The sequence below is a fragment of the Pygoscelis adeliae genome, unplaced genomic scaffold (genome assembly GCF_000699105.1).
Source record: "Pygoscelis adeliae isolate BGI_AS28 unplaced genomic scaffold, ASM69910v1 Scaffold19, whole genome shotgun sequence".
Taxonomy (NCBI): Eukaryota; Metazoa; Chordata; class Aves; order Sphenisciformes; family Spheniscidae; genus Pygoscelis; species Pygoscelis adeliae.
In genome coordinates, this window is record NW_008825533.1 from 463,595 (window position 1) to 477,672 (window position 14,078).

The 14,078-nt window shown below is 41.1% G+C and overlaps 1 protein-coding gene across 1 annotated transcript in view; it reads left to right on the top strand.

Annotated features, from left to right (window-relative positions):
- The window catches only part of RASGRF2 (Ras protein-specific guanine nucleotide-releasing factor 2), a 171,505-nt gene extending 166,227 nt beyond the window's left edge, over window positions 1–5,278 (top strand). Inside the window, exons 26-28 of the mRNA XM_009331784.1 lie at window positions 881–998; window positions 1,765–1,833; window positions 2,552–5,278. Of these exons, the coding sequence (XP_009330059.1) occupies window positions 881–998; window positions 1,765–1,833; window positions 2,552–2,644 (280 nt within the window). The 3' untranslated portion in view covers window positions 2,645–5,278. The remainder of the gene's footprint in view (window positions 1–880; window positions 999–1,764; window positions 1,834–2,551) is intronic.
- The last annotated feature ends 8,800 nt before the right edge of the window (window positions 5,279–14,078 follow it).

A 14,078-nucleotide genomic window follows, 5' to 3' on the forward strand; every position in this document is an offset into this window, starting at 1 on the left:
TGCCTACGTTAACAGCACAGCCATCACCCTGTATTTTTCTTATGCCAGAGCTTCAGAAAACCAAGCTTGCTACTGTTTCTGCTGAGGCAAGAATCAGTGAGCATGGAGCACTGATTATTGCATTCGGGAAGCAACAATCATTATCCCATCCCGCTGTCCCTCCAAGAAAAGAAAATCCCTAGTCTCTAGGGTCTGTATTCACAGTTTTCCAGATCGTCTTTGCTACCTCTCTGTCGTCCTCTTTCTCTTTGTGTTCACTGTTGAGAAGGCCTGAACAGACTTTGACAGAATGGTATATACGTATGTACACACACATATATATACATGCATATATACATACATATGTGTATGTATGTATAAGTAGTGTATATATATGCATGTATATACGTATATATGTATATATCTCCACATGTGCGCACACACTCTCTCTCTCTCTCTCTCACACACACATACACACCCCCTTGTTATACTAGGATGCTTACACGACTGCAGAACACCAACCATGCAGAAGCACATCCACGTGCATTTTTAGCTTGTGTGTAGGATCTATTTCAGGGATTGTCTGTTAGCCAGGATTGAAATATGCTTAAAGGTGTTCTCTGAGTCCAGAGTTTACCTGTCCTTCCTCTCACTCCATCACGTTACCATTCTACCTTTTACTAAAGGTTTTCTGCCATTAATATTAGATATTGGACAGAATACATTCAATTTGTCACAGGCAGAGCAAATACAACTCAAGTGAAGTCAGAGAAGCTGTTTGTCTTAGAAATTAATGTAACCCATTGATTAGAAGTATGTTAAGTAATAGTTCGTGTGAATTATAAAAAAATCAGTTTGTAAATTTAGCTACAGGCAAATATGCTGATTTCTTGTTTCACAGTTGTAACCCACCTGCTGTTCCCTACCTTGGAATGTACCTGACGGACCTGGCATTCATTGAAGAAGGAACACCAAACTTCACTGAGGAAGGCCTTGTCAATTTTTCCAAAATGAGAATGGTAATTTTCAGTTCCTTATACACTTTCCCAACAGGTGTTTAATTATGTGAGTTAATTATTGATTTAATTACAACTCCTTTGAATTTAATGTCTAAGATGCACAAGTATATTGGCACCATGCAAGATGGGTAGCTATTTGAAAGCAATTACTTGACCCAGTCTTCTATCACCACCTTCTGGTAAACTGAGTATTTTTACAGGGTGAATTTGCTTCCAATTTGTTCTTTGGGAAGTGAGAGACAGAAAAATCAGCTGTCTGAAGCTCATGAAGGAGCAACAAAAGGCTTTTTGAAATAACCAAAATTAAAGGAATGTAGTGATTCACTAGAAAGCAGTAATCACAATCTTCTTTTCAAGTGTGCTAGGGTCTATCTGAAAAAGCATTTTAAAGTTGATTTCTCTCCAGCTACCATGTAATGTTGTTTTGCAACAACTCCTCAGAGGGAAGCATGGAAATTTCTCTTCTAATCTCAGCTTAATACCCTTCTTATGGCTACACATCGCAGCAGTCACTGCAGGCAAAGAGAAGAGAGGTTATCAGTATGGAGAGAGGAGAGACAAGGTGGTTCACTTGAGGCTGACTGAACAATAAACGGTTAATTTAGGAAAGTGACATCCTTGGAAGCCATTAGGAGATGATCTCTGCTCTTTCCTTCCCTCCTCCCAGGATAAATTGCATAATTTGGTGCAAAATTCTTGCCTTATGTGGCTTAGCTGAAGTCAAAATGACATTGTACTTACTCATATACATGTATTCTTTTGAAAGATCTCACATATAATCAGGGAAATACGCCAGTTCCAGCAGACCTCCTACCGCATAGAGCATCAGCAGAAGGTAAGGCTCTTCTTAGGCACTGTTACCTACTACTGAAATCAAAGCTGTGGTAGCAATTAGTTGTAAGATACAGCTGTTGCTGAAAGCTAAAATCAATGTATTCTGCTCCCACACACACAGAGGAGAGGACAGACAGAAATATGGACAGGTACTCTGGGGCCTCACCCTGGCAGAAACTGTCTGACACTATATATAGAAGCAAGTTTTTTCCTCCTTCTCTGGAAGCTCTCTTGGGATTGCAGCCTTCATGGGTTTGGGGTACAAGGGAATGGGTTCAAAGGGAAATGTGTTCTCCCTGCCCAGTTGGAAGTGTAATTGCCCAGGGAATCCCAGAATCCTGGGATTAGGGGACAGGAGATGGCCCAAGCATCTGCTGATGCTGTGTGCATCCTGCAGTTCTTTTCCCCTTGTCCCTCAGGAAGCGATGAAAATTTGGCCAAAGCCAGTCTGTGCCTTCAGAGATTTCCTCTTAGACTCCAGAAGAGCAACATGTGGTTAGGTAACCTGGCTAAGGACTTGCCCAATCCTAAGAGGCTGTACTTGATTCCTGGAGCGCTGCTGGTGCAGCTTTACACCATTCAAATGAGCCGTTGTGTTTCTCAAGAAAACAACGTGAGGGGATCTCGGGATCTGAAATGGGCTGAAGGGGAAAAGGAAAGCAGAGAAATTTTTGTGGAAGTAACATACAGTCTGTTCATCTGTGTTTTCTCCATTCCAGGTCACTCACTATTTACTTGACAAGACACTCATCATAGATGAAGATACCTTGTATGAGCTTTCCCTAAAGATTGAACCCAGACTCCCTGCCTGAAGAGCCAGCTTTACCTCAGCGTCTACAGAAAGCTTTAGTACAATGAACAAAATCATGCATGCCAAGTCCTAAAGACAGCAAGGGAAATATTGAGAAGAATGCAAGCTCTCTTTTCCAATAGGAGATACAGAGCCTCACAGCATTTCCCTCTCAGGCAATGAAAATGAGCGTTGGAGGTGGAAGGCAAAGATGCCTCCTACCTGGATTAAGTGATTGCTGCTTTGCAAAGATAATGGTTTGCAGTAGGGACTATGCATTTAATGGAAAATAGGAGACTTTCCTGTGAACGGGTAGTAATTGTAGCCATCTTATGTGACAAATTAAGGGGACAGATTTAAATGGTGGTAATATACTCAGGTATATTAAGATAAATGAGCAAAATGAGATGGCTGTGATGTGGTCTGGGTTGATGGCTAACTATGCGTTCACTGAGGCAGTAATGATAGTGGTGTCCTCATATTGTGTTAACTCAATTGAAAAAACAGGATCTTAACAGTCATCTGCTATCTTGGAGTGACATTAAGGTAGCATCTAGTATCTTCAGATCTGCGGTTGTTCAAAATACCTGCTATACATTTAATACTACCCTTTATAAAGTGTTACCTTCTTTAAATGTCTTGTCAGCCTTTTCTAAGGTGACTGATTTTACCTATAAATGAACTGTAAATATTTTTTCATTAATACACAATGAGAGTATTTACAGCATGGAAAGCAAATGGACTAGTTGAATAGCTGTAAATAGTTGCCAGCCTTGCAAGCTTCAGCTGGGAAATACAAGGTTAGGAGCTATACCTGAGACTCGAGAAATCCGGACATACAGTGAATTGGATGGTTAGCCATGTTGCACACAGCCCTGGAAAAGGCACTTTATTTTTCTGCACTTCCTGCAGCTTCTCTGACAAGTCAGGCTACAGAGCACTTTCTGGACACACTGTGGAGAGAAATACATGTCTGGTCTGGCAATGGGTAGTGATCAGCAATGAACACTAGGAGTTGGAGTGACAGTTTTGTTTTATGTGGAATTGGTGGTTTGAAAAATGTCTGGTTTTTTGTTCCAGTGCCATTCGGCAATGACTTAGCTCTAAAATAGTTCAAATCAGTGGCAAACTTTGAATGCCAGCAAACACGATATATTTTTATCTGAGCTAGTAATTATCATCTGCATATGGGCATATGGTTAAGAAAATGTGCTGTTTGTAAATGTTTTCAAAGCATATGCTTTTGTGACATACCAGGTAGGTAGATGTCATTTCTACAGCTAGTTGGTACTTCCTAAATTTTCCTGATCAAGAGTGGCCTGTTGTAGCTGCATGGAAAGTGAGCTCAATGCATGCTGTAAAGTGCATCATAGTATAAAACGCAGGTATTAGCACTGTTGAAAAAAATTGGCTGGAAAAGTGTCCTTACTTTTCCAATGATATTCAGCCAGTTGAAGAAATAGGGCTATATCACTGTATACCTCCCTTAAATCCTCTCAGGGAGACAGATGTTTAAAATAGATTGTGACCTAGGCCTATTTGATCTAACATTTCTTACCACAGTCATGATGCTTCTTAATGCTGGCGATGAAAAACGGATCTGCCTGGCTTGTGGTTTTTGTCCTTATTTGCACTTTATTGTATTGCTGGCCCAGCCCAGAGCTGCATAATAAATTCCATTTGTTCTGTCTGAGTGTAACTGCTAGCATTTATAAATGTACCTTAGCAACTGTAAATTTCATTAAGGTTCTTCACCATGAGGAGCATCTCTTTGTAAATAACTGCATGAGGAAACGTCACAAATACTAGAAAATTCCTCTATGAGAAAAGCAGATAGCAACAGAAAAGAAAATTCCAGAAACATTTTAAATAGTTCTGGCTAATGATTGCTGTAGAAATGAACACGGAAAATGTTACTTAGAGAAGCTTTTTATTGTCAAAAATGTGCTTGTTCTTTTCACTAATGACTGACAAGAAGCTGATTGCATCCCAATGCATGATATGAAAAAAAAAAAAGCATGGCTTATTTGGACCACAGAACCAACTTACTGTGTATTTTCTGTACAAAAGCAGTTATCATACAGTAGTTTCATAAAACACTTTGAAGTAATGAAGAAACGGGAAAAGTGGTCCAAAAAGTGGTTTCTTAACTAGGTTTTATTGTTTCTCTGTTAACAAGGAAAATGTGTAACAACTGTCAGTGTCAATTGGCATCTCTGTTGTATACTATTAACTGCTGCTTTATCTGCCTGTACCCCATTTTACCAAACTTCCTTGATGTTCTTAGGGTTACAGGGTACAATTCTTCATCTTACTCTTTTCACAGTTCGTTGGTTTGTACTTTATGTACATGTATCGGTTCTTCAGTTTCAAAACATTCAATGCATTTTAACGCTTGCAATACGCAGGGGTGGTGCTGTGCTCATGCTACAATATTACAAATGGACAGAGAGGAAGAAAAAGGATTAGACACGGATTTTTTCAAAGGTGCTCAGCATCCGTATCTTAAAATCAGCAGACAATGTGGTAGTTCAGCCCCTCTGGAAAAGCGTATAGTATTTATATGCCAAAAGTTACCTCTTGGGTCAGTGGCACAATTTAGATTAGAATCACTAGAGTAAATAGATACTTGATTTGTGTTCAGAGCAACAAAAAAACAAAAAACAGGTTATGGTCACAGTAATGTTTGATTTGCTGATGACTAATACTAATCTTTTTGGTTGGGGTTACAATGCGCTCATTAAAATACAGGCCGTGACTGCTCAAAGAAGTGAGCGTGCGTCTTGTTATCCACAACCCCAACCAGCATTGCAACCCTAACCAGAGCTGGAAACAGCTGTTCTGCCGAAATCCTGCACAGCGAGTGTAGAGCGGTGTGTCTTCCCCGCAGTCGGGTTGTGTACTTCACGTGTAAGTGGCCTGAGTGCCTCTGCTACAGTACTGCTGCAGTGTTTGAGCTATGGCAGTAGTTAGTAGGCAGCAGCAACCTGCTTTATGTGAGGCTTTGCCTAGTACATCTATAGCTAGTGCAGCGATCTCCCTGTACAGCGCACAGGGATTGTGGAGCTCTTCGCTACCGGCTTCTCTGTGCCACTCCACCACAGCCATATAATATATAGAGATAGAAATCCCAGTCATAAAACACCCACTGTTTGCCTCCGGTGTTTTAGGGAGGATGTCTCCAAGTGAGGACTTTGTCATTTCGATCTTGCTGTCTTTTAGGATCTTGTCCATTATAGCTTTTATGCCGTGGAAGCAGAGCAGACTTGCTTTTCTACAATCAGAGCTGAAAAAGCCGAGCTGATTCAGGATTCGTAAGAAAGAGAAGGGTTGAAGCGCCTATTACTTGCCTTTTTTAGCTCCTCAGCACTGCTCTGCCACTCAGATGCGACAACAGTTCTCATGTTGGAGGGGCTGCTCCCTTCGGCACTCTCCAGACAAAAACGCCTCAGGGTGTACGGGCTGGCTAGCTGCAATGGGGATAGCACATTTTACCCACTGGTTCGGCAGTGGGCACATTTGCCAGCAAAGTCCGAGGGGAGTTTTGCAGTATTTTTTTATTGCGTAAGTAGCAGCCTGGATTCAGCCCGTAGTTATCTTGGAACCTGGGCAGCAGCACAGACACGTCCCCTTCCATGTGACAGAGAGCACTTGTCACACGCTGATACGGGGTTAGAGTTGCCTTCACCCCAGCCTTCACTCCCCCCTGTCCCTCTTCACCCCCCACTAAATTCGCCAGTATTGTTAGTGGACTGAGCCTGTGATTAGTCATCATGTGGAAGAAAAAATAGATCCGTTGAATTTACAGTGGCAGTAAGTGTATATTCTGTCCCTTTCTTTCGGCTAGTCCTGTAACACACAAACGCGTAGCTTAATAGTGAGAGATGATACTGGGACTGATCACCCTTACTTAAAAGTAAGGAAGAGGTCTCCATCCTCTTTCTGCTTTCCTAGTTCTTAATACTGATTATTGTTCTGTAGGATAAAAAGGAACGTAACTATTTATTTATTAACTTTAACCACGTTGATTTTGGTTTCAGGACATGTTCATTATCCCAAACTTTCCTTCGTAATCATTATTTATTTTAAGGGTTTTACAAAAACATTGTTTTATTTGTATCGATATTCAGTCTTTCCTCCTTTCACTCTTATCAGCAACATTAAACTTAGATATATGATTTAAAATTCTCACTGATAGAGACATTTTTACCCACTCATAACTGTTATTCATTAAGGGCAAAATCCTTCAGACCTCATTCTGATAATACCTTAGGCTTCACTGAGAGCTTTTCATAAGTAAGTATTTGGGGATCTGGCTCTCAGCTATTTGCCTGTTACAGTTTTTGCATCCAAAGGTCAAATGTCTCTGTGTAGGATGCTTTGTGTCCAATACGCTGCTCAACTATGGTTGTTTTGTTGTACCTTTACTTTTTAAATAGTCTCTGAAGTTTTGTTCTTTAGGAGAATAGACGTATGTTTATTTGACAGATGTACCTATAACTAACATGTTACTTAGTGCACAATCCAGATGTTTTTGCATGTATTGTAACTTATCTTTTGACCTGAGGTTATTGCTTTGTATTGTTAGTAAGGCATATCAGGCAGGGTATTGTGCCTATATGCTAATTAAACATTCTTTTTTTTCCTGAGTTTCAAGAGTCCTTACTGGTATCTGTTTAATTTTTTACCCCCCAATGGTGAATAATTAAATCTACTCCTTCTGAATTACTGAGTCTTTTAGAGAAACATGGGAGCAGAAGGGACAAACCATGAATAAGAAGGGCAAAATCAGAGAAAATTCTGAGTCTCTTTACTGGGAAAGAATGGTTTGAATTACTGCATTTTATTCTTTGTTCACTCATGCTGCATTGCAGCTGCTGTGGGCATCATTGGGAATAATGCTGATTTTAACTTGAAACAGAGAATGAAGCCTACTTCATATACCACTAGAAATGCTGATCCACTGTGAAGTGTACAGCATAAATAACTAAATAAGACATGTAACAGATTAAACTGAACCAGCCACACAACTCATTCTTCTTCAGCTGAGGAAAGCCTCTCCCCTTCCACACCCTTATTCCCTTTATAGGAAGGTACAAGTAGGTGGAGCTTAAATATAATTTCAGAAGGTGATTAAGGACTTCCCATTTCAATAGAATATTTCTTTAGGCAAAAGGCAATGAATTATATAAATAGAGAGTAAATAACATTGACCCTAACTTCTTTATCCTGTTGTTTTGGGTTTGGACTTTTGTCTAAACATCCCTAGCCTTCTCTAGGCTATAAAGAAATAGTATAGCCACATCTTATACCCAAGTAAACACAGAAAACATTTTGTAAGTATGGTATGTCCCTTCTCTTACGATAGGAAAACAAGTCACGCAGAGATAAAATGACTTGCAAATTGAAGCAAACTAGTTAATAGAGCTTAAGACTACAAAACAGGTCTCCAGCTTCTGCTATATGCTTTAATCACTGTTTACTGCTTTCCTTTGTTGAACTGGGTAATTTCTTTAAGATAGAGAGATGCCTGTTAAATTTGTTTCAAAAATCAACATATTTTAAGTAACTAAACAGTAACGGCACATCAGGTCTGTGTAAGATGGAGATAAAGCAAGTGACGTATTAAAATCAGCATCTATTCAGTACTCTGTGACCTTGCAGTCACATTTTCTGCAATCTTTTTACATTTTTGGTGTTTCACATAAAAACTGAAATTGGCTGAGAGAGCAACTTACGCTTGAAGTTGTCACATATTTTCAGTGCAAGAAAAAAAAAATCAAACTATTTGCCAAGCAGCTCTGTTTAAACGTACTGCAGGATAATTTTAATTTAAAGTTGTTTTCCTCACACTTTAAACCATTCCATTAACCTTACACCAGAGTTGGCTGGTTTTACATCTTTTCCTATGGCCATCATCATACGATCATTCACAGAATAGTTTGGGTTGGAAGGGACATTTAAAGATTATCTAGTCCAATCCCCCTGCCATGGCAAGGACATCTCTCACTAGATAGGTTGCTCAAAGCCCCGTCCAACCTGACTTTGAACACTGTCAATGATGGGGCATCCACAGCTTCTCTGGGCAACCTGTTCCAGTCTCTCACCACCCTCATTGTAAAAAATGTCTTCCTTATGTCCAGTCTAAACCTACCTGCTTTCAGACCATTGCCCTTTGTGCTGTCACTGCGAGCCTGGTAAAAAGTCTCTCTGCATCTTTCTTATAAGCCCCCTCTAAGTATTGAAAGGCTGCAACAAGGTCTCCCCAGAACCTTCTGCTCTCTGGGCTGAACAACCCCAACTCTCTCAGCCTTTCCTCATAAGAGAGGTGTTCCAGCCCTCTCATCATTTTTCTGGCCCTCCTCTGGACCCGCTCCAACATGTCCATGTCTTTCCTGTGCCAGAGACCCCAGAGCTGGACGTAGTACTCCAGGTGGGGTCTCACGAGAGGGGAGTAGAGGGGCAGAATCCCCTCCCTTGACCTGCTGGCCACCCTTCTTGTGATGCAGCCCAGGATACGATTGGCCTTCTGGGCTGCGAGCGCACATTGCTGGCTCATGTCCAATTTTGTGTCCACCAGTATCCCAAAGCCCTTCTCTGCATGGCTGCTCTCAATCCCTTCAACCACCATCCTGTAGTGATATCAGGGATTGCCCCAACCCAGGTGCAGGACCTTGTGCTTGGACTTGCTGAACTTCATGGGGTTTGCACAGGCCCACTCCTTCAGCCTGTCAAGGTCCCTCTGGAAGGCATCCCTTCCCTCTAGTGAATGAACCGCACCACTCAGCTTGGTGTCAGCTGCAAACTTGCTGAGGGTGCACTCAAACCCACTATGTCATTAATGAAAATATTAAATAGTATTGGTCCCAGTATGGACCCTTGAGGGACGCCACTGGTTACTGGTTTCCACTTGGACATTGAGCCATTGACTGTAACTCTTCAGGCACCACCATCCAGCCAGTTCCTTATTCATCGAACAGTTCATCCATCAAATCCATATCTCCTCAATTTAGAGAGAAGGATGTTGTGGGGGACCGTGTCAAAGGCCTTACAGAGGTCCAGATAGACGACTTCAGTTGCTCTTCCCTTGTCTGCTGATGCAGTCACTCCATCATAGAAGACCGCTAGATTAGTCAACCACGATTTGCCATGTTGGCTATCTCTCCTCAGCTCTTCTATATGTTTTGACATGTTTTCCAGGAGGATCTGCTCCGTGATCTTACCAGGCACAGTAAGATCATGGATTATTGTTTAAGAAGTATTTAGCAGGGGGACAGCTGTTTTCTACTTTTTAGTCTGTTGCAAGAAAACAACTAAATACTCTGTAAAATGATAGACTCACTGAAATTATCAAATCTCTGAGGAAATCTCACAGCACACAACCCTTTTTGATCTTGACCATGAAGAAAGAGGGGGAAGCTAGCTGCTACAGGCTGTTCAAAATCCTCAGCTCTGTGAAGAAAAAACTGAAATTGGTCTTGACTGATTGCACAAAGATAATGAATGAGAATTGTGAACACTGAACTATGCCTTGAAAGTTATATTTGAATGTTCTGGCCCTATTGGTCAATAGCCTAGAAGAAGTAAAATCTGAGAAGAAAAGATTTTTGCTTGAAATTTCCGGTTTCAAACAGGACTGAAACAATCACTGGTGTTCATTCCAATTCCCTGACTGCTGGAGCCAACCCTGCACATGTGGGTTGGTAGGTGTAGTAGCAGAAGCCATTTAAAATTTGTTTTCCTAGAGGTAGCAACTCCACTGTGAAACGTCTTTGAATGAGACAACTCCCTACCATACTAATGCTCATGGTGTGCACATGCCAAGATGGATGGGTCAGAAACAGAGCAATAGTTATTAGTAAAGGCTTATGTTCTCTCCCGCTACTCTTGCTGGAAGCTCTTCATTTATACAGATTGGGGACAATATGTATAAATCATGTTTAGATCCTAGATATGTTTCACATAAATCAAAAGCAGTAACTTTTCCAGCCAGAGAAGACACAAAGTCCTATCAATGCTTTCTATGCTGCTCTAAATCTAAATATTTTATTTATTCCATTTCATTTACTATTAAAATTTCACCTCCAATGGGAGAGCCATCTGAAAAAAAAGCACCTTTTTCCTTCTCTAACCATGCCTGCTGGAGTTTCCATGACAAAAAAATGCTGGATCAGCATGGTAGAAAGAGGGAAGGTGTCCAGAATTCAACATATCTGAATATGTTTGTTGGCTGTGTTTCTCTAGTCATTACTCTTTTGAATTCTCTGACAATCACAATCTCAGAACTGATTAATTTCACTGGGGTGTGTTTTGAGGAGAAAGCAACGGCCTGCTGGATTGTGAGCCTCCATCACCAGCAGCTGCTGGCCCCCCGGCAGCAGCGGAAGACAGAATGAATATCCTCCGCTGGGTCAGAGAGCAGAGGATGTCAAAGTCTCCTCTTGTAAAGCAGCAGTGTTTGTTTGTAATCTTGTTCTCAACGTATACCCTTGAGAGAAAATAGCATTTCAGTGAGATACAAATACTCTTTTTTCATTTTTTTAAATGAGACAAAATCTTCACCAAAATGTCACGCAAGAGCAACTTTTCAAAGGGCTCAAATTGTGTGAAACAGAATTGTTGCCCTTTCACACACATAATCTACACTAGACAATTCCTACCTTCAGTCTTACCGCTCTAATTAAAGACATATGCATTGTGATACTGTGCAATGCAGTCTGCAACACAGCTGGCAAAACCAGCGTGACTGTTTTTTAGGCAATTGCGCTGAAGGCCACGTGGTTCTGTTGTAAGGATTTTGGATATTCCTGCTTTTCCAAAGGCTCAACTCAATTTTTAGGAAAACCTTTTCTCCTCCCTTTGGCCAGAAAACATACTGCTAATTATAGAGAACCTTTCCTATAGTATGTGGTGGATGTCCTGTAAAGAGCAACTTCAATAACTTAAAATAACTGGGGTTATTTTTAACAGGTTGGTTGGACCTAGTTGAGCTCTTTATTTAGTAGACATGTATTAGCACCTTAAAGTGCCTTTCTTTGGAGTAATCATAACTGTAGGAGGACTGTTCTGTGCCTACTTATGCACTTGGTCATGGTGAATTTGTGCCCATGCTTAGCAACAAGTACTTGCTTAAATTCCACTAACTTCAGTGGGATGTAAGTGTTTGAATGCCACCTCAAAACGGGATGTTTTCCCAGTTTGAGATCTCAGTGGTTGCATATACTGTATGTAAATGGATATTGAACATCCACAATCATGGGGAAATCTCAGTAAGAGGTCTGGTAACCATTTGGTAAACAATTATATTTATTCCCAAGAGGGTATACTTCACTGCATTACTCTAAGTCTGTCTTTAGGAATCTCAAGAAATAAAGACCCATCGAACTTGAAAACCAGTGATTGCCATTGCACTGGGGGCAAGCCGGCTGTGAGCTTGCAAAGATTTTGTGTGTAGTGGCTCTTTGCAGCTGTACAATAGCAGTGCTCTGACTCCAACAGCAGGAAAGCTAGTGATTAGTGTCCCTGCAAGCTCTTCAGAACAAACATGGCATCCTCTAATTCCTAATTTGATACATATATTCAGTAAGAATAACTAGGCTTATAATTTCTGTCCTGATTCCTTTGATGACTAATAAATCTTTTCCCACATATGGAAATTTGACTTTGTAGACATTTTCTTTGAAAGAAATGTGCTAACCAGAAAGGTCTCCCATAAAACAAGATTACCTTTGTCTGGTCAGTATAGGTAACTTCTCTGTTCAGCAGCTTCCACAACAAACTCCAGTGGGGCACAAATTATTGCTGAATTTCAGCTGAACTCCCTGTGCAGGGACAGATGGCATTAATATGAACAGCAATTGAATTAACACTCAGCTACTGCTACCTCCCCAGCACAAGCAATGAAACCAAGGCAGCATTTTAACTGGGAGATTTCACATAAATATTTAGGTTAGATAAGGATGAAAATAGGGCATTATTTATGGACGGTTCTTAGCATCCCAACTGTTTCTGCAGCTGAGTTCCTCACAAAATAGATCAAAGAACAGTAGTAAGACCAAGCTATTTTTTAAGTATTAATGATGTATTCTTCAGAAGTCGTAAGGGAACTTGCTAACACTTTGCCAGGTGTTTGCGATGTTAGCTAGCAGGCTGAGTTTCGTTTGCATCCTCTGTTCTTCCAGGCTCTGAGCTGGCAAATAACTTAAAACATTTGCGTAGGCCAGCAAGGCACTTCAGTTCATGGTATCACCTACTTAGAGGTGAAGGCCTTTGTCTGTTCAAGGGCTTTATGAAAAAGGCTGCCTCTAGTCAAAAATTTAAAATGAGGCACACGCCTCAGTTGTGAGCTGCTGAACTGGAGTGAGGGGGCTGCGTTGCTGACGAAGAGATGACAGCCACCACAGAAGAAGTGTTAGTACACGAACCTCTGCATTAAACGCAGGCTGGGGGGCTTACAGCTGGAGCAAAAGATGTGACACAGCCACAAAGGAGCTCTTGCTGAGTACAAAAGGAAAAGCTGGTTTCTGTTTTCTTTGCCAGTTCCTGCACAGGGGCGGATTTGTTGTGCTCATATTTCTGTACTCATGTTACCTCAAGAGATCCTCAGCTGGATTTTTTTTTTTTTTTCTATCAATGCCAGAAACATAGTGTTGGGTTGATAAAAAGCAGGTGTGGTAAAAAGGGGGTGTTTCGAATACTTGGTAGTCCAGATGCATTGATCTGGAGGGGTTGTTTTGTTTTTAATTATGGTGGGCGTGCATGGCTGTCATTAATCCAAACAAGTCATGACATTTTGCGGGAGAGAGATCTATGTTTTGTAAAGTTTCGAAAAGCTAAGATTTGGGTTTAGGAAATTGCTATGTATAATTCAAGGAATATTAAATGTGCAAAGGAAAAAGCATTTTGAAGTCTTGGATTTTTAAAAGCTGCACAGTACTGGCCTCTGTGTTCCCCTGTCAGCCTTGATAAATGTTCAGCTTCGGTGGGAGCAGAGCTAAGTGAATGAAATTGATTATTCTTTTTTGCTTTCCGAACCATCGCATGTTATTTCTTCCAGTACTTTACTACTATGTAGCTATAGTAATTCTAAATGGGAGGCTTCAGATATCCTCCTTTTACACTTCACGTTTCTGGATGCCTCTGCCTTACAAAGAGTCAAGAACTAATGTCATGAATTAAAAAGTACAGGGGGACGGGGAATGCCCACTGTGATCTCAGCTCATTCTGGGTCCCATTCCCTGCTCTGACCTGTTTCCATCTGGGATGCGTGTAGGTGGATTTATCCTGCTCTCCGTGTCTCTCAGGAGTTGTTCAGGCAGGCAAGGCAATCCAGCACAGAAGCTGCTCTTGACCTTTCTCTTTTGGCTGTTACTAAATGGGCCCTTGGGGATGAAGCAGCGGAGGTGCATCTCGTTGCAGTTAAGCATCTGGCCAACCATTTGCTGACATGAACTCTT